The sequence below is a fragment of the Bos javanicus genome, chromosome 4, assembly GCF_032452875.1.
Source record: "Bos javanicus breed banteng chromosome 4, ARS-OSU_banteng_1.0, whole genome shotgun sequence".
Taxonomy (NCBI): domain Eukaryota; kingdom Metazoa; phylum Chordata; class Mammalia; order Artiodactyla; family Bovidae; genus Bos; species Bos javanicus.
The window spans coordinates 10,653,445-10,673,830 of record NC_083871.1 but is presented as its reverse complement, the minus strand read 5'-3'; the positions used below and the strand labels follow the sequence as shown (position 1 = coordinate 10,673,830).

General features: G+C 43.5%; 1 protein-coding gene across 5 annotated transcripts in view; it reads left to right on the top strand.

Moving 5' to 3' along the window:
* Positions 1–20,386, top strand: part of CDK6 (cyclin dependent kinase 6) — a 261,465-nt gene that overhangs the window by 113,112 nt on the left and 127,967 nt on the right. For all 5 annotated transcript variants that reach the window (XM_061413439.1, XM_061413440.1, XM_061413441.1 and 2 more), the window contains exon 4: positions 4,598–4,765. In XM_061413439.1, the coding sequence (XP_061269423.1) occupies positions 4,598–4,765 (168 nt within the window). The remainder of the gene's footprint in view (positions 1–4,597; positions 4,766–20,386) is intronic.

Here is a 20,386-nt window from a genome sequence, read left to right as displayed (position 1 = left end):
AGTTGCCAAGGACGAAACCCCATCTGAAGTCTCTAGGAGCCAGACTTCATTCCAGGATGGTGTCCTGTTGAAACAGGCACCCACGTCACATGTTTCAGAAAGACAGAATGGGGGCCCCCAGTGACTGTTTATCGTCAGTGGGACTAGACATTCAAACCTTTTATGCCAGAACTGGGCACTGTAACATTAAAAGGCTTTAAACCTGTGTTTAACTTAATTGGCAGTATCCGTAGTCTCATTGCATTGCATCACTGGGATTACTGTGAAATATTTGAGTCTTGTATAAGACAGATTAATTTAGATTAAAATCTTGAGGAGCTAATTTAAAAGTATGTCTCACGATACTATAAATTGAGATGGAACAGATAATAAGCCTAAGTAGAGAGTCCTTTCAGATGTCTTTGATCAAAGCACTTGCGATGCTGAAGGAAAGGTGTTTTTTTTCCTTTCTTTGTTTAGTGTTACAGTTTATTCATTCATATAATTCTCAGAAATTGGGACCAGAGTTCTTATTCTTATTTGTGACCAGAGTTGCAAGTCTGTCATGCTCCAGTGCATCGATGCATTGGAATTAGTGAAGGAAACAAGATTTTTGGCAATTTTAAAAAAAAAAAATCATTAACTCAAAGTTCGCTAGTTCGAAACTGTAATTGTAGCTGGATGTTTTGGGTTTAAAAGAAAACCCAGTTTGCTAACCAAAAAAAATTAAGTAGCCTGATAAAATCTAAAGAGTGGTGATTCTTACATAGAACCAACTCTTTATACATAGGTGTCATTTACATGGAATCAAACGTTAGACCAGTGTACATGTTCTCACTGCCTAAACTGTGCTTTCGTATGATGTTAACAAGTCATTTTTATCTACATTTGCCTTTAAATAGAGGAGACCTACACTCTTAGAATAAGTAGCAAAATAACACAACCTAAAACCAAATAATAGTGATTATGGCATAGAAGGAAAACTATGCAGCCACTAAAAATCATATTGTATAAAAGAGTTAGATTTTAGAGGAATTTTGTTGAAGTGGCAAAATATTCAAAATGAATTGTTAAATCTTTATAAAGCAACTATAAAATGTGTACTGAATAATAACAATTTCTATTTTAAAATGTGTTATATTTCTATATTAATGTTATATATATTGATATGTAGTATATATGATATATTTTATATATAATGCTTCAGTATTAAATAGAATTATAATATATTTACACCTGCAGATATACCAGTATCTGTTTAAAAGACATGAAAGACAAAGTTATTTAACAGTAGAGTTTTCTCTGTTTTCTGAGTGGTGGTGTTTTGCATGATTTTTTTCTTCCTCTGGACTTTTAATGAATTTTTAAAAAATATTTCTACATGCATTAAGCATGGACCAATTTTATAACTAAGAAAAATATAGTATGTGCTGTGAAGTGAAAGTCTCTTAGTCGTGTCTGACTCTTTGTGACCTCATGGACTATATAGTCCTGGAATTCTCCAGGCCAGAATACTAGAGTGGGCAGCTGTTTCCTTCTCCAGGGGATCTTCACAATCCAGGAGTCAAACCGGGGTCTTCTGTGCTGCAGGCGGATTCTTTACCAGCTGAGCCACCAGGGCTGTATAAATACACAAATGAAAGCAGTATACATGTATTTAAATTTAGGTGGCTCAGTCAGTAAAGAATCCGCCTCCAATGTGGGAGACCTGGGTTCAATCCCTGGGCTGGGAAGATCTCCTTGGAGGAGGGCTTGGTAACCCACTCCAGTATTCTTGCCTGGAGAATCCCCATGGACAGAGGAGACTGGTGGGCTGCAGTCCGTAGAGCTGCAAAGAGTCGGACATGACGGAGTGACTAAGCGCAGCACACAGTTCAGGCTTTTTATAAATTTCATTTCAGTTCAGTCACTCAGTTATGTCTGACTCTTTGCAACCCCATGGACCGCAGCACACCAGGCCTCCCTGTCCATCATCAATTGCCGGAGTCGACCCACACCCATGTCCATGGAGTCGGTAAAGCCATCCAACCATCTCATCCCTTATCATCTCCTTCTCTTGCCCTCAATCTTTCCCAACATCAGGGTCTTTTCAAATGAGTCAGCTCTTCGAATCAGGTGGCCAAAGTATTGGAGTTTCAGCTTCAACATCAGTCTTTCCAATGAACACTCAGGACTGATCTCCTTTAGGATGGACTGGTTGGATCTCCTTGAAGTCCAAGGGACTCTCAAAAGTCTTCTCCAACATATAAATTTGCTGCTGCTGCTGCTGCTAAGTCGCTTCAGTCGTGTCCAGCTCTGTGCGACACCATACACAGCGGCCCACCAGGCTCCCCCGTCCCTGGAATTCTTCAGGCAAGAACACTGGAGTGGGTTGCCATTTCCTTCTCCAATGCATGAAAGTGAAAAGTGAAAGTGAAGTCGCTCAGTCATGTCTGACTCTTAGCGACCCCATGGACTTCAGCCTACCAGGCTCCTCCATCCATGGGATTTTCCAGGCAAGAGTACTGGAGTGGGGTGCCATTGCCTTCTCCGACATATAAATTTAGATGGGCCTTGTTAGTAATTACTTGGTTCAGATTTTTACGTATTTATTCTACTCATTGGCTGCTTACACTGTTTGAACACTGAAACATGAATCAAGCACATTTATTCTTGGTACTGTTTGAAAGGGTTGGTGCTTAGTGTATAAGAAGCTAAAGATGGCAAGCCAGGATGGCATTACTTTAGGTTAGTCATGCTGTTTAAAATCCACTGCTTGCAAGTCGTGTGCATGTGTTTCCAATAACGACTTGTGTGCCACAGAAGATTGCTTTCATTAACATTTTGTGCTTCACTTTCACACTCTCGTTTATTCGTTGCAAGTTGCTTTACCCTCAGTGGTTCTTAAGTCCTGGACCACTGTCCCTCAGCAGTGCGGTCTGATCTTTTCGTCTTTGGAAACTTAGAAGGTGACCCCGGCCAATTCATCAGGCCCGTTTAGGTGGCGCTCAGAAAGAATTCCAGTTCACCTGTGTCATCCCCACTTGGTGCTTTGTCCACTGGCCTTGTGACAGTGGCCACGTTTCCTCTGGTCATTTCTGACTCGGTCTCCCCTAGGAAACGAGACACTTCACCGATGATCATTTGTTTCCTGCAAACTACACAACCTCTTCACATGCATTACTTCGTTTAAATCTCGTATTATGAAAAGTAAGCCCCATTTTCTCCTTTTTATAGGTGGAAAACTCAGGCTTTGGTTTAGAATAAGCCAGGAAGGTAGAACTCCCCTGAAGAAAATACCAGAACTATAAGCCAGTAACCAAATAGAGCCCAACTGATGAACAAGTGTGTGCTCACCGCGCCTCCCGGCTCTGAAGCCCCTGATGCTGCCTAAGCATTTTTCTAGCCCTTACGAGAGCCTAATTAATTCCATCCTCCCTTTACCGCATTCTCACAGTGTTACGTGGGGTAGGTCAGTCTTGTGAGCCTCCAGATTTCCAAGGGTCCTATCACGTTCACTATCTTAAGTTCCTGCCATCCGACACTGCCTCTGAGCTTAAAACATTCTACCTGCTTTTGTAAGTTCTAAAATGAGAAGAAGGTGCGACGTTGGCCCAGATGCCTCCGTGCTGCCTGACTCTGTCAGCAGCAAGTGCTCACTGCGGTGGATGCTTTACGAGCAGTGATCCTGTGCTGCAGGTTTTGTCACTTTGCTGTTTTTATGGACAGAAAAAGTGAGGCTTGGTGAGGTAAAACTGCTTACCTGGTTTTCCATACTCGTATGATCTTTGATCTAATAAAGGAGTGCCTCGGGAGTTAGAATCCAGTTTTCCTGGACTCTGGTTCAAATCAACACTCTGGTTTTTTTTTTTTGCTAGTGGTGTTACTTCGGGCTGATTACATACACCTACTATGTATCAGCTTCTTGACCTGTGAAATGGGTTAATATTATTTACCTCAGTGTTGTGGTATGGATTAAGTGAATTACTAAAGCAGGACTTGACACATAGTGACTGCTGAATAATAGGTGCTATAAAAATATTAAGAACTACCATTGCTGTTATCATCGTTTACTGGATTTTAATTGTTGAAATCATGTGTTAAATCATATAAAAGTATGTGAAGTGAAAAATGTCCCTCTCTCGCCAACTACTTTCTCTCCCCGCCATTAACCCTGGACACCAGTTTGGTATGTATCCTTCCAGAATATTTCCTATGTCATCTGGAACTTTTTTTTTTTTTTTGGCTTCACCAGGCCTTAGTTGCAGCACATGGGATCTTTAGTTGAGGCATTTTAACTTTTTAATTGTGGCATGTGGGATCTAGTTCCCTGACCAGGGATCAAACCTGAGCTCCCTGCACTGGGAGTACAGTCTTAGCCACTGGACCGCCAGGCAAGTCCCTGAAATTATTTTTTAAATCATCCTTTCATTAATAAAATATGGGTGGAGAGTGGCACTTTTTGTAGTAATGTTGAGCATGGGAGAGTGGAGCGGTAGAAAGGGAGACAGATTCATTCATTCAGCAGGTGTTTATCAAATGCTTTATATGTGCCAAATACTATTCTAAGTACTGAGAATTCAGCATGTTGAATTTATCTTTTGGCAAATGATTGATTTTGTTTCTTGGTTTTATTTAGGATATGATGTTTCAGCTTCTCCGAGGCCTGGACTTTCTTCATTCTCACCGAGTGGTGCATCGTGATCTAAAACCACAGAACATTCTGGTGACCAGCAGTGGACAAATAAAGCTGGCTGACTTCGGCCTTGCTCGCATCTACAGTTTTCAGATGGCTCTTACCTCAGTGGTGAGTGAGAAAGCACTGTTCTTTCCTTCAACTTCATTTTCCTCTTTGGAATGACAGACTGCCCCCATTCCAGGCCCCTAATGTTATTACTGCCCGTGGTCAGTTTGTGGACAGAATGTCTTTGGACTTTTTATATGGCGGGCTGTAGGAAGAGAGTGTTCTGCTTACCACTGCAGACACATCCGGGCTGGGCTTGTTGTGGACAGAACCCATTGCAGAAATAGACCGTTGCTTCTTAGCCACTAGAAAGGAATCAGTTACAAGTTTCCCAATGGTTTTGCCATATGGCTTTTTGCCATAACCACTGTTTTCAGAGCTGCATATGTCGTGTCTGGGGAGACACAGCTCAAGGTCAGGGAGAAGACAGCACCAAGAACATATCCCTATCCTAGCCTGAGAAACAGTCAGGTACCTGCACACGTGTGCGAAAGCACTCCTGTGAGGCTGTGGTGTCGACTGTGAAGAAGAGATTGAATTCACGGTGAACTTGGGTGATCCAGGAACAGGCAGCACCACCCCTCCACGGGACGCCTTCCTCCAAGCCAAAACACAAGCGCAGACCCACAGGCTCTATTTTGGCGAAGAAGGACAGTTGTAATCTGGGTTTTTTGTCTCATAAAACCATAATCCGCTGACTTTGGTTAGCTTCTGTTTCTCCTAATGTAGTTCATTGTTTCCGAGATGAATTTTGGTGAAAATGCACCCAAAATATACAACAGGAGTCTGGAAGTAAGCACTAATAAATCCTTGTCTTTGAAGGGCCTGTTTTACATACAGTGAATTCATGCATAGATTTTTTTTTTTTTTTTTTTTTTAAAGCCAGGGAATGTCCCTTTGCTGGGCTATGTATTCGGGGCAGGACATGGACGTTTGGATGTGGACTCGGAGAATCCTTTTGATTCCATGAACGCTACTAACATTGCCCCTAAAGCTTTAGATTAAGCCTTAAGTAAAAGAATCTTCATGAGTCAATAGGCCATTGTCTACGTATTATCCATCTTTTTTTAAATGAATTAATTTATTTTAATTGGAGGCTAATAACTGTACAGTATTGTGGTGGTTTTTGCCGTATATTGACATGAATCGGCCATGGGTGTGCATGTGTCCCCCGTCCTGAATCCCCCTCCCACCTCCCTCCCCATCCCATCCCTCTGGGTTGTCCCAGTGCACCAGCTTTGAGTGCCCCATTTCATGCATCAAACTTGGACTGGTGATCTATTTCACATATGGTAACATACATGTTTCAAGATGGTCACGACGACCCTATATGCGAGACAGCAAAAGAAATGCAGATATAAAGTCTCTTTTGGACTCTGTGGGAGAAGGTGAGGGTGGGATGATTTGAGAGAATAGCATTGAAACATGTATATTACTGTATCGTCCGTCTTTTAGCCTCAAAGTGTTTCTCAGTCAAGGGTGGCGCTGGAGGGAGGGGGGAGGGGAAACGTGGTTGAGAAATGTATGACAGCATCTTTGGTCATCATAACAACTTGGGGGGTGGAGGCAGCTGCAAGGTGGCTAATATTCTGCTTAACAAAGAATTGCCTCCACAAATTCCAGTAATGCCCCAGCTGAGAAGTAGACATTCAGGAGGGGAGTTGGAAATTCTCGGAGAGAACTTGCCTTATAAAAAACACTCAATTTGCAAAAGTATTCTGCTTCCTCATCCCCGAAATACAGATGCTGGAACCTGGTACATGTCAGATCGCGTGGTTCCCAGTGTTCTACACTGTACCTAGGGCAAGAGAGTTTTTTTTTACAGAAGATTCCTTTGAATGCGTCACCACTGTTGAGAGAGAAGCATTCTTGTTTCCTGTTGGCCCAACACACACTGTCACTTTTGAGAAGAGTGGGCACAAAATGGTGTTTAAAGGACACATCTCTGATTTGGGTGGTGTCAAGGGAGCCCTTGTATGCTTATATAATCGCACCACAAAGGGCTGAGTCTGTGTGTTTGCCCAGTGGGAAGGGTGAGGTGGCTGCGGCTTCCCTAGGAAGTAGTTTTGTATGTTGTTTCGGGGCCCTGGGGAGAAGCTTGAATAGGCTTTGCGATCTGGACAGATGATAGAAGGAACTGGTCTCCTAGGGTAGATTAATTGAAGGAAGGATGAGCCATAACTGAGCCACTTTATTTTAATCCCCCCTCAACGGGGCACTGAAAACCGTAAATAAAAACAGGAAACCCAGTTGGGTTTGTTTTGATTTTTTTTTTTTTCTTCTTCTTAAATTTGAGGAATGATAGCCCAGCTTGTGCGTAACACCAATTAACATTCCATTCTCCCTGAAAGTTGATATGTTCAGACAGGAAAATGGAGACAAATGATTTCGTACAGAAAAGGGGAAAGGCAGTCATAAACACCTGATTTTTCAGTATCTAGCTTGTACTGTATACTCTATACTTCTTATGTGACATAAAATAATTCTTATGTGACATGAACTAAAAAGGATTAGCAATCAGAAAAGACACTGGAACAAATTGAGATTTTACTTGAAACAGTAGTAGCTGAAATTTAATGTTAAGAATAAAGAGTATGATTCCTGTAGAATGCTGCATTAAATTTTTTCCCACTGTTCGATATTTTTCTTTTTAAGGGAAAATCCATTTCTGTAGTGATACATTGGTTTGCATACACATGGTGACACTAGACTTGGAATTGTTTTTTTCAGAATGAACTGGTATTTTGGGGTTTTTTTGTTTGTTTGTTTGTGTTTTTTTTTTGCATTTCTCAAAGAGAAAAAGACTACATTCCACTTCCTGGAAATACGCATATTTTAGTGGGTTATGTCACACAGGAACTGGGAATCAACTTGATTTGTGGAATGTTAAAGAAATTTCAAGTTAACTGATTGGAAACTGACATTTTACAACCATGAGAAACACTAATACACTACTTCTGTTCCAAAGCCAGACTCAGATTTCCCCTTTTGGTACCCCCTGCAGCAATTAATCCCACCTTCCTCCCGCATTATTTCCAGAGAAACATTAATGCCTTTTGTAAGACTTTTCTGTCTTGTTTGTAATTATTTAGGGATTTTGTTTATCAAGCTGTAAGTTCCTTAAAGGAGTGGGCCTTTGGGGTAGAAATTAATTTAGGACAGTCATAAGTCTAGACTCTAGTTGTGGCTGAAGTTGGTGTAACATAGGGGCAAACGATCTGGTTTGGCTTGTCTTCATCCGATAAGGAGGAGGCTTATGTGCCTTTAGGGCTTCCCTGGTGGTTCAGTGGTAAAGAATCCGCCTGCCAATGCAGGAGACTCGAATTCGATTCTTGGGTCAGGAAGGTCCCCTGGAGATGGAAATGGCAACCCACTTCAGTATTCTTGCCTGGGAAATCCCATGGACAGAGGAAGGAGCGTGGTGGGCTACAGTCCAAGGGGTTGCAGAGTCAGACATGACTTAGTAACTCAACAACAATTAAGTGCCCTTAACTGGGTGCCTTCCCCCTGACACAAAGGTGTCTTAGGAAGAATTGGGGTTTTGCTATTCAGTATACAATCAGGTATGTACATGTAACCTCAAAGGGAAAAGTGGTTTATACTTGTTTCTGTAAATTGTACAGAATCAACATGTGGATGGCTACAGTGAAGACCTTAGAACCAGGCAGGAGGGTCCCGTGGCCTGGGTTTCACAATTTGGAGGAGCCAGCACTGGCCCTGCTCTAGCCACGCCTCTCTTGATGAGGACAGAATCCAGATACCTCTCAAAGTCTGAGACCCCCCACGCTCAGCCAGCTAAACGCAAGGCTTTGGAGTTCCCTGACCGAATGGGAATCGCACAAGCTCTTCTCTTCTTCCTAAAAGCACATCGGGCCACCTGTGTGCTCGCCACACACCTAAGGGGCAGTAGCTTGCAGACGTTGGGCAGGATGGGGACACGCAGATGGGGGTGGCCGTAAGCACGTACATGAGGCCTCTTGTTCTGCAGGGAGGAGCTGGGAAGGTGAAGAGAAGTGGGGCCCATTATACTCAGAGCCTGGTGAAGAACTGTTTCTGAAACCCTGAAAATCAAATTCTGCGACCTGTAATGAAATAACTACATTTGTGGAAAACCAGAGAACAGGTCCCAGGGAGCTTCTTTCCATTGTACGTAAGGGACCTGTACAAATCATGCCCCATGCGGTTATATATAATCTTGTGGCAGATGGATTTCAAGAATACAGGCATACCTCATTTTATTTGCCTCGCTCTATTGCGTTTAGCAGATGTTGCATGTTTTACAAATGGGCGCTTTGTGGTGATCCTGCATCATAGCACCGTTTTCCAACAGCGTTTGTTCAGTTAATGTCTCTGTGTCACTTTTTTGTAACTCTGGCAATATTTCCAGCTGTTTCAGTCTTAAATTGAATATTTGTTTTGGTGATCTGTGATGTTACTATTTCAAAAACATTATGTGCTGCAGAAGGCAGGATTTCTTAGCAATAATTATTTTTTAATTAAAGCATGTACATTTTCAGGGCTTCCCAGGTGTCATAGTGGTAAAGAATCTGCCTGCCAATGCAGGAGACACAGGAGACGTGGGTTCGATCCCCGGGTCGGGAAGATTCCACTGGAGCAGGGCATGGCAGCCCACTCCGGTATTCTTGCCTGGAGAATTCCATGGGCAGAGGAGCCTAGCGGGCTGTAGTTCGTGGGGTCTCAAAGGGTCATACAACACTGAGCAAACACGCACACATGGACTTTTTGTTTTGTTTGTTTTTTAATTAATTTGTTTTAATTGGAAGAGAATTACTTTATTTTGGTGGGTTTCCCGTACATCAACATCAATCGGCCACAGGTATACATGTGTTCCCCTCCCCTCCCCCCACCATCCTGAACTCCCCTCCCACCTGCATCCCCACCCTACGCCTCTGGGTTGTCCTAGAGCACCAGCTCTGGGTGCCGTGCTTCATGCACAAACTCAGATTGGCCATCTGTTTTACATATGGTAATACACGTTTCAGTGCAGTTCTCTCAAATCATCCCACCCTCGCCTTCTCTCACTGAGTCCGAAAGTCTGTTCTTTACATCTGTGTCTCTTTTGCTGTCTCGCATATAGGGTCATCGTTACCATCTTTCTAAATTCCATATATATGTGTTAATATACTGTGTTGGTGTTTTTCTGTCTGACTTACTTCACTCTGTATAATAGGCTCCAGTTTCATCTACCTCATTAGAACTGATTCATATGCATTCGTTTTAATAGCTGAGTAATATTCCATTGTGTATATGTACCACAGCTTTCTTATCCATTTGTCTGCCAATGGACATCTAGGTTGCTTCCGTGTCCTGGCTGTTGTAAACAGTGCTGTGATGAACATTGGGATACACGTCTCTTTCAATTCTGGTTTCCTCGGTGTGTATGCCCAGCAGTGGGATTGCTGGGTCATATGGCAGTTCTCTGCATATAAGTTAAATAAACAGGGTGACAATATACAGCCTTTATGAGAAATGCTGGACTGGAAGAAACACAAGCTGGAATCAAGATTGCCGGGAGAAATACCAATAACCTTAGATATGCAGGTGACACCACCCTTATGGCAGAAAGTGAAGAGGAACTAAAAAGCCTCTTGATGAAAGTGAAAGTGGAGAGTGAAAAAGTTGGCTTAAAGCTCAACATTCAGAAAACTAAGATCATGGCATCTGGTCCCATCACTTCATGGGAAATAGATGGGGAAACAGTGGAAACAGTGTCAGACTTTATTTTTCTGGGCTCCAAAATCACTACAGATGGTGACTGCAGCCATGAAATTAAAAGATGCTTACTCCTTGGAAGGAAAGTTATGACCAGCCTAGATAGCATATTCAAAAGCAGAGACATTACTTTGCCAACAAAGGTTCGTCTAGTCAAGGCTATGGTTTTTCCTGTGGTCATGTATGGATGTGAGAGTTGGACTGTGAAGAAAGCTGAGCACCGAAGAATTGATGCTTTTGAACTGTGGTGTTGGAGAAGACTCTTGAGAGTCCCTTGGACTGCAAGGAGATCCAACCAGTCCATTCTGAAGAAGATCAGCCCAGGGATTTCTTTGGAAGGAATGATGCTAAAGCTGAAACTCCAGTACTTCGGCCACCTCATGCGAAGAGTTGACTCATTGGAAAAGACTCTGATGCTGGGAGGTATTGAGGGCAAGAGGAGAAGGGGACAACAGAGGTTGAGATGGCTGGATGGCATCACTGACTCGATGGACGTGAGTCTGAATGAACTCCGGGAGTTGGTGATGGACAGGGAGGCCTGGTGTGCTGCGATTCATGGCGTCGCAAAGAGTCGGACACGACTGAGCGACTGATCTGATCTGATCTGATGGCAGTTCTATTTCCAGTTTTTTAAGGACTCTCCACACTGTTCTCCACAGTGGCTGTACCAGTTTGCATTCCCACCAACAGTGTAGGAGGGTTCCCTTTTCTCCACACCTTGTCCAGCATTTATTGTTTGTAGAATTTTTGATGATGGCCATTCTGACCCGTGTGAGATGGTACCTTATTGTGGTTTGGATTTGCATTTCTCCGATAATGAGTGATGTTGAGCATCTTTTCGTGTGTTTATTAGCCGTCTGTATGTCTTCTTTGGAGAAATGTCTGTTTAGTTCTTTTCCCGCTTTTTGATTGGGTTGTTTGGTTTTTTTGGTATTGAGCTGCATGAGCTGCTTGGATATTTTGGACCTTAATTCTTTGTCAGTTGTTACATTTACTAGTATTTTCTCCCATTCCGAGGGCTATCTTTTCACCGTGCTTGTAGTTTCCTTCATTGTGCAAAAGCTTTTAAGCTTAGTTAGGTCCCTTTTGTTTATCTTTGCTTTTATTTCCATTACTCTGGGAGATGGCTCACAGAGGATCTTGCTGTGATTTGTGTTGGAGAGTGTTCTGCCTAACACATACACATTTTTAAAGACGTAATGCTATTGTATTCTCAGTAGATCATGGTTGGTTGGTCAGTCACTAAGTCATGTCCGACTCTTTTGCGTGTGTCTGCTCCCTTAAACTCAGTGAAGTGCCTGATCGTGACAGTGCACACATCGTGCTCCCTCTGTGGCGTGAGACTGCTTTGAGGGCCGTTCAGAGCGGTGCCAGGGTTGATGTTTTTATATCCAGATGTAATGGCCACATCTATGCAGTTAGAGTGAGTCACTCCTCAGGGCAGTCACCATGATGCCACCTGTGGGTAGAGAGAAGGCTACAGCCTAAAATGAGCTCGTTCCTTTTGGGGCATCAGTAACTTCTCATGCTGGGATGAAGTCCAGAATCGCCCTGCCATAAACCAATTTCTGTTCTTCGGTGAACAATAAGTATTACAGTGCCTTTTCAGTGTTTTGGGGGCGCCTTTATCCAATCATTAGACAAATGGGAGAATTCGCATTTTTCCTCCAAATGCCTGTGCCTACCACACAGTTTGGAGGGAAAAAATCCACTTTGTATCATATGGAAGAATGAGAATATTCTGTCTTCAGTGACTTAATAAAAATTCTTACTAAGTGAATCACATTCTCCTTCTCGAAAGTTCCTTTTTTCTGTATTATCTTTCCTATTAAAGGACATATGTAAGCATATGAAAGCACCTTCCTCTCTGTAGAAGTAAAAGATAACAACTAAATAGGAAACATGGGAAGACTGTTTTGATAACTATATGGATTACAAAAATTCACTTGGGGATTTTTTTTTATATGAAACTGATAAGACTCCCAAAATTTCCATATTTAAAATCACTCCACAAGAATTAGAAAAAATCCCAATTGCTTACATCCTCTCCTTACGCCTCTGGTGTTTTCCTCTTCCGGTGCCCACATGGGTAGCAATTGCATGCGAGCATGAGTGCCAGGTCACTTCAGTCATATCCAACTCTTCGTGACCCCTTGGGCTGTATAGTCCACCAGACTCCTCTGACCATGGGATTCTCTGGGCAAGAATACTAGGGTGGGTTGCCACACTCTCCTCCGGGGGTCTTCCCGACCTAGGGATCGACTCTGAGTCTCTTACATCTTCTCCTTTGTCAGGCAGGTCCTTTGCGCCTCCTCGGAAGCCTGTGGGTAGCGCTTAGTAAACACGAAAGAAACCTTGTGGATTCAGAAAGTCTTTGATAACCCGAGGGTAGAAAGTTAATGGAGTTGTGACATTCAGTCAGCAGATCCTGATCGCTTTCCACGTGCCAAGCACTGTCGGTGAATCCGAGGGACCGTGGGGAGCAGAAGTGGACGAGGTCTTGCTCTCATGGAGCTCAAAATGGGGAGGCAGATCTTAATCAGTTAGTCATGCCAAGAAGTGTAGAGTTAAAAACAGAGAAAAGTGCAACAAGGGAGAAGGGCAGAATGCTGCAAAGCCCTTGGGTCAGGGAAGCCCTCCCCGCTCACGCCCTCCAGGATGGGAGATGCTGAGAGGCCGCCAGCATCCTCCCTGGGTGCAGGCCCCATGGAGGTGCCCGTCCTGCACTCTGTGCTCATTTTGTCCGTTTCTGTTTGGGATAGCTCACTCAACAGCTGGCACCACCAAGCCGGCAAAGGGAAGCCAGACCCAAGATCAGAGAACAATGTCATCTTTTACAGGAGAAAATAAATTGTTTATGCTTGTTTCCTCTCCGTGCGTGTTGTATTTACTATGGAGACCTGGCAGGGTCTGTGCCTCCTCGGGCAGCCGAGTTGCTCCCACAGAAGCCTGCAAAGCCTGCCAGTGCATACTGAGTAAATCAGGGCAAAGGCGTGAACCGAGTATAATGGAAAAAACCCAAAGCCTGTCGCCAGGGCACCTCGGCGAAAGGGCAGGACGCACCTCGCCAGGCTCCCGCCCCGTTCGACCTCCGCTCGCCGAGAGACAGCCAGGTCTGTTGTGAACGCCTCCAGTCGCCAGTGCGTGTTTCCCAGCTCACAATGGAGCGCTTGTGCCGCCTTCGTTTTCACTTTCACCAGCGAGGGAAGCGGAGCACAATGGGGCAGTGCCCACGGCTTGGGAACAGGACACGTTTTTCCTTAGGGTTCCCAGGGCTGGGGACGTGGAAAAGGCCAGAGCCAAGACAAACACGTGAAGCCGGCCAGATCCTCCGTTACGCTTTCTCAGTGGCAATCAAACACATTTCCAGTTACCATCTGATGGGTAGTCTCTGCCTGTGGGGTAAAGGCAGATGCTGTTGACCACGGTGAGCACCTTCCCTGAAGAAAGAGCCTGTATTCCTCACCGTACAGGATGCCGCCGTGGCGTGCCTGTGGGTGCCTATCGCATCGCACCGACTCTTCTTGCTCAGTCCATCAAATGACTGCTTTCCTTGTTTGTAAAAGATAGACGTTCATTTGATTGCAGCTCCTTCGTAAGCGATCACTGCTGAAAATTAGTTCTGGACAAAAACAGTTTAACTGTAATGCTACTGCCTGGAAGCTGTTTTGCTTCCTCCATACATCTGTTCGGCCCCCTCATCAAGGTATGATATAGACAGGGTCTGCTTGTCACCTGGTTATCTACATTCATCCTGCCCGTGTCTACCCTGTGTGAGGCCATTCAGGTCTCAGAAGTAAGTTGAATGATGGCTTAAAGGTGAGTCACTCAGTCGAGTCTGACTCTGTGACCTCATGGACTGTAGCCCGCCAGGCTCCTCTATCCATGGAGTTCTCCAGACAGGAATACTGGAATGGGTTGCCCTTCCCTTTTCTGGGAGATCTTCCCGACCCAAGGATCAAAGCCTGGTCTTCTGCATTACAGGCAGATTTTTTACTGTCTGAGCCACAGGGGATGCCCAAATCTCAGAAGCTCGAGGCCAGGTTTGAGTGTAAAGACCAACCATTGTTCTAACGTTTTGGAGTCCAAGTGCTTTAGAGAGGTTTTGCAAACAGAGGGTTTCTTAGGGATCCAGAAGCTGGAAACATTTCGTTGCCTCTTCCATTTAATATTCGTATGGGAATGATTATCCCATCGCCCCTAAATTCCCTTAACTCAAGTGTCCTGTCATGTCCCTTCAGCAGAGTATGAGACGCGGTCCTTAGAATTGAGTAGAAAACAATGTCTCTATAACTTGGATTTTCACATCCTCTCTAATTCTTAGGATATGTCACTTCTGGTGTTTTGCAGATACCGCTGCTTGCTCCCTTGTAAGGCGGGGAAAGATAGGAATATCTTCAGTTTGCTTGGGCTTGGCTTGTCTCCTAGTACAAGTTCCTGAGTTGAGAAGTGTCACTGAAATTCTGTTACGTTGAACACTGCCATTTTTATTCACTCGCCTGCGGTGTTGCACTATTTTAGAGTTTCCTACAGTGCCCTCTTGGCCCATGGTAGTCACTTGATAAACACGTGATGAATGAATGAAACAAATCCTCATGATTCTCCATTGTCTAAAGAATTAATTCCAACTCGGTAGCATGGCACGCAGAGGGTTGTTTTTTGTTTTTTCTGTGTTCAGTTCAATTCAGTGACTCCGTCATGTCCAACTCTTTGTGATCCCATGGACTGCAGCACACCAGGCCTCTCTGTCCATCACCAACCCCTCCATCCTCTCCCTCCCACCTGCAAATCACCCCCATGCTCATAAATACATATTCCTTATTGTTGAACACCATCATTTCTCACTACTCTTTAAATATAAGTTCTTTCACAACTCCCTCTTTTTACAGATGAATCGGTGAATAAATTTCCAACTCTACTTTTTCCGTGTTGCTGGTGGGACCATTGCATCATCATTCAGTTCAGTTCAGTCACTCAGTCCTGTCTGACTCTTTGCAACTGCATGGACTGCAGCATGCCAGGCCTCCCTGTCCATCACCAGCTCCCAGAGTTTACTCAAATTCATGTCCATTGAGTTGGTGATACCATCCAACCATCTCATCCTCTGTTATCCCTTTCTCCTCCCACATTCAATCTTTCCCAGCATCAGGGTCTTTTCAGATGAGTCAATTCTTTGCATCAGATGGCCAAAGTATTGGAGTTTCAGTTTTAGCATCAGTCCTTCCAGTGAATATTCAGGACTGACTTCCTTTAGGATGGACTGGTTGGATCTCCTTGCTGTCCAAGGAATTCTCAAGAGTCTTCTCCAACACCACAGTTCAAAAGCATCAGTTCTTCGGCGCTCAGCTTTCTTTATGGTCCTATTCTCACATCCATATGTGACTACTGGAAAAACCATAGCTTTAACTAGACAGACCTTTGTTGGCAAAGTAATGTCTCTGCTTTTTAATATGTTGTCTAGGTTGGTCATAGCTTTTCTTCCAAGGAGCAAGCGTCTTTTAATTTTGTGTGTATTTTAATCACACCATCTGCAGTGATTTTGGAGCCCCCCCAAATAAAGTCTGTCACTGTTTCCATTGTTTCCCCATCTATTTGCCATGAAGAGATGGGACCAGATGCCATTATCTTACTTTTCTGATTGTTGAGTTTTAAGCCAACTCTTTAACTCTTCCTCTTTTACTTTCATCAAGAGGCTCTTTAGTTCTTCTTCATTGATAAGCATCTAAAGATTTGTTGTTTATTTTAAACCCAGCTTTCAGCTAATCTTCCCAGTTGCCCACTGCGTCACTCCCTGACAGTCACTGGAGCTCTGAGGGAGTGGCAGTTACACTTTGAGTATCTGTTGAGGCAGCCAGTCCTAACCTTCAAATAATTACCATGCTTCATCCTCCTTATTTGAGATTCCCAAGCCTTCCTACTCCTCCCCTACTTGTGCAGGTACATTTACTGTATAGTGTGTTTAAATTAAGATTTAAGGTCTTTGGGGATCCTTAAAGGAACCGTAATGTTGTAGGAAAAGGTAGAAAATGTCTGTGTTATTGTTTCCTTTAGTCATTTTATTTAGTCCACTTGGGTTCTTGAGAAGTATAAGTACGTGTTTCTGTTAATCTCTCTGTGGATGTGTGCCTGTTCAAGTTGCTTCAGCTGTGCCCAACTCTTTGTGAGCCTGTGGACTGCAGCCCACCTGGCTCCTCTGTCCATGGGAGTCTCCAGGCAAGACTACTGGAGTGGGATGCCATGCCCTTCAGCAGGGGATCTTCCTGACCCAGGGAGCGAACTCAGGTCTCCTGTGTCTCCCGCGTTGGCAGGCGGGTTCTTTACCATTGAACCACCGGGGAAACCCTGATCTGTATAGCTGTCTCCAGAAGTTCAGCTCAGACTTGTGTGCGGTCGCTCTGTTATGCTGGATTTTCTTTCCTATTGTATTGACTTTATTGCTAATATTTCAAATGTGTTTATCACCGATGCTCCCTGGGCTGCTGAACAGTGCCTCTTGCTGCTCCCACTTTCTGTTTTCCTTTTCTCTGCAGATTGGAGCACAAGGAGAGTGACGTTGTGACACCCAACATCATAAGGACACTGACGATTTTTAAGCCCCTCATAAATTTGAATGCTAAAGCTTACAGTTGGCCGTGGAGGAATAGTCTACCGTCAGGTCTCAGGGAAACATCCAACAGAAAGGAGGGGAACGCGTAGGAGAATTTACTTTAGCACTGCTCATATATTTATTTTGAAGGCTGGCAGAATCTAAAAGTGGGGGCCATAAATTTAGCCACTCAACCATAAAAAGCCCAAAATAAGGGATTAAAAATTTCTCCTGCTTCTAGGTTTGGATACTAAAGTTTCAAGATTTCTCTTCTGCTATATAACTTTTTTTTGTTTGTTTGTTTAATTTCTAAGCCATCCTTCCCTTTCTTCTTTCCCATTTTTATTTTGATGAATTCCTCTTTAAAGGTCAGCATGCTTCTAGATGTGGGGACGTGTTTTCTGAGAGAGGCTGGTAGATTCCTCGGTGACGCTGACGCCTCCCTGCACCTTATGTAACGCAGGGTGATTTCAGTGAGGTGTGGACCGCACATGGTATCTGTTCTTGTGGGAAAATATGCTTCAGTGGTTTACTGGCACTGGTCTTGGAATGTGGCATTTAAAAGTACCTTTTTACAGTGGGAAAGAATTCTGTCAAGAATAAACAGTCTGACCTTGTTAAATGGGCCAAAGTCGGTCTGTAACCTAGTTCCAAAAAACTAGCTTTTACTAGTTTAGAAAAAGCAGATGAGAAACGTTACCGCAAAAGCTATCTAAAGAATAGAAAAGATTCTTACAAAGAATATGAGGTAAGTTCCTGAAATGAGGGTCTTCATCTATATTCATGAAAAGGTCTTGACTGAACTGTAAAATCCCACTTTTCCAGAGCGGATAGAAAAACGAGGACTCCAGTTCACCAGAAAACCAGATTTTCTTTTTCCTGGAAAGACAAGACTGGCTTATTGAAAGGAGCTGTGGGAGGGGCCATGCAGCATGGACCAACCGTGGGAAAGCAGCCGGCTTGGGGAGCCGGAGGAGGAGCCCGGATTGCCACGGGCTGCCCACTGCCCACGGGTTAAAAGGTGGAGTGAAGCAGTCTGTCCCTCCCGTTTCTCTTGTTGTTGTTTAGGCGCTCAGTCTGCGTCCGACTCTTTGCGACCCCGTGGACTGTAGCCCACCAGGCTTCTCTGTCCGTGGGATTTCCCAGGCAAGGATACTGGAGTGGGTTGTCAGTTCCTTCTCCAGGGGATCTTCCCGACCCAGGGATCGAACCCAGGTCTCCTGCACTGCAGGCGAGTTCTTTACCGTTGAGCCACCAAAGAAGCCCTCACCTTTTTCTCCACCCCCTTTTCCCACCTACCTCAAGCCCACCCCCGTGATCTTGCCACTCCAGACCTCTTTCCTCTCTTTTGCGAGGACAGGCCATTAGACTGTGTGCCTCCAGACATTAGATCTTCCCTCTGCTTAAACTGCTCTTCCCTTTTTCAGCCTAGCAAACTTGTACTACTTAGTCTTCAAGAAAGGCCACCCCCTCACTGAAATCTGAAAGATTCTCTAGGACAAAGTTAGGCCCTTCTTTTGTATACTGTTGATTTTGAGAGACTGGCCATCATATGATAACGCCCCCATTGGTTTGCCTTCCATTTTAAAAAGAATAACTGTAAAATATCCATTGAGGTAATGGGACACAGGCACCGAGGTATTGGTCTGTGAGTGTGTATGTGTGTGTGTGTGTGTGTGAGAGAGAGAGAGAGAGAGAGAGAGAGAGAGATGAAATACTGGGTTTGCCAAAAAGTTCATTGGGGTTTTTCCGTACCAGCTTATGGAAAATTCTGAATGCATTTTTATTTTTTGGCCATTCCAGTTAGAGGTTTCTAGGGAGCAGAGGTGTAGGGAGGCTGGCTTGGGTGGGGGTGCTGAGTGAGATCAAGACAGGGAAGCTGCCCCCGCAAACATCAGCTTTCCTGAAAGGTGTCACCAGAGTCTCTGTCTGCATCCATTTTGAAATTTCAGCATCAGGAATGAAACTTGTTTTAGTAATCAGTTTCACTGCTAAATCTTGTGTTTATTTTTAAATGATATTCTGGAAAAACAGGATTTGACTGCTTTTACTCAGAGGCATGGCCATCAAGTAGGTGGTTTGGTTAGTTATTGTCATAGCGGGCTAGATCTAGTCACAACCACTGTTTGGTTTTTTTTTTAAAACCTTTATTTTGTATTAGGGTATAGCTGATTGACAGTGTTGTGATAGTTTCAGGTAAACAGCGAAGGGACTCGGCCATACATAGGCATGTATCCATTTTCCCCCAAACTCCCCTCCCATCCAGGCTGCTGCATAACACTGAGCAGGGTTCCCTGTGCTCTACAGTACATAGCCCCTTTCAATGTTAAACAGCTGATTTATCAGTAATGAATTAAATTGAGGAAAATTTTTCATGAGTTACAGAAGAAACTAGATCTTATGTTTTTTAAAAAATTGATACAGCTTTCAGAAAACTGTGTAAGTCAAAAAAAAAAAAAAAACAACCCTAATGTGTAAAATAGATAAATAATCAGGTACTTTGCAGATGAGTTTATGGCAAGGTTTTTCAAAAGTAGCTTCTGCAATCTAACATAAAGTTAATAGGTTAAAGTTCATTTTCTTAAGCCTTTCCAGAATTATATATATCATGAAAAACTACCTACTCTATCTGACCACTCTAATTTTCAGTGGTTCTTACATACAAAAAAAAATTTTTTTTAATCCCTTGTGAATTTAAAAGTGTTAACTGTCCAGGAAAAAAAAAAGAGAGAGAGAGAGAGACTTACACGTTCCTTTTATACCTGGACACACATAGGCTACTATCATCATGACTATTACTTGCAAGTTGAAATTTAAAATGTAGCAAAACATTTAGGATTTTGACAAGATTGAGTAAATAATGCATTTGAAATAAGAAAAGCATCTTCAAGTTTGAACTTTCCTTAATAATGGTATAGTAAGTCAAAACACAACAAACTGTGGAAAATTCTTAAAGAGATGGGAATACCAGACCATCTGACCTGCCTCCTGAGAAATCTGTATGCAGGACAAGAAGGAACAGTTAGAACTGGACATGGAACAACAGGCCAATTCCAAATCGGGAAAGGAGTACGTCAAGGCTGTATATTGTCACCCTGCTTATTTAACTTATATGCAGAGTACATCATGAGAAATGCTAGGCTGGACGAAGCACAAGCTGGAATCAAGATGGCCGGGAAAAATATCAGTAACCTCAGATATGCAGCTGACACCACCCTTATGGCAAAAAGTGAAGAGGAACCAAAGAGCCTCTTGATGAAAGTGAAAAAGGAGAGTGAAAATGTGACTTAAAACTCAACAGTCAGAAAACTAAGATCATGGCATCTGGTCCCATCACTTCATGGCAAATAGACAGGGAAACAGTG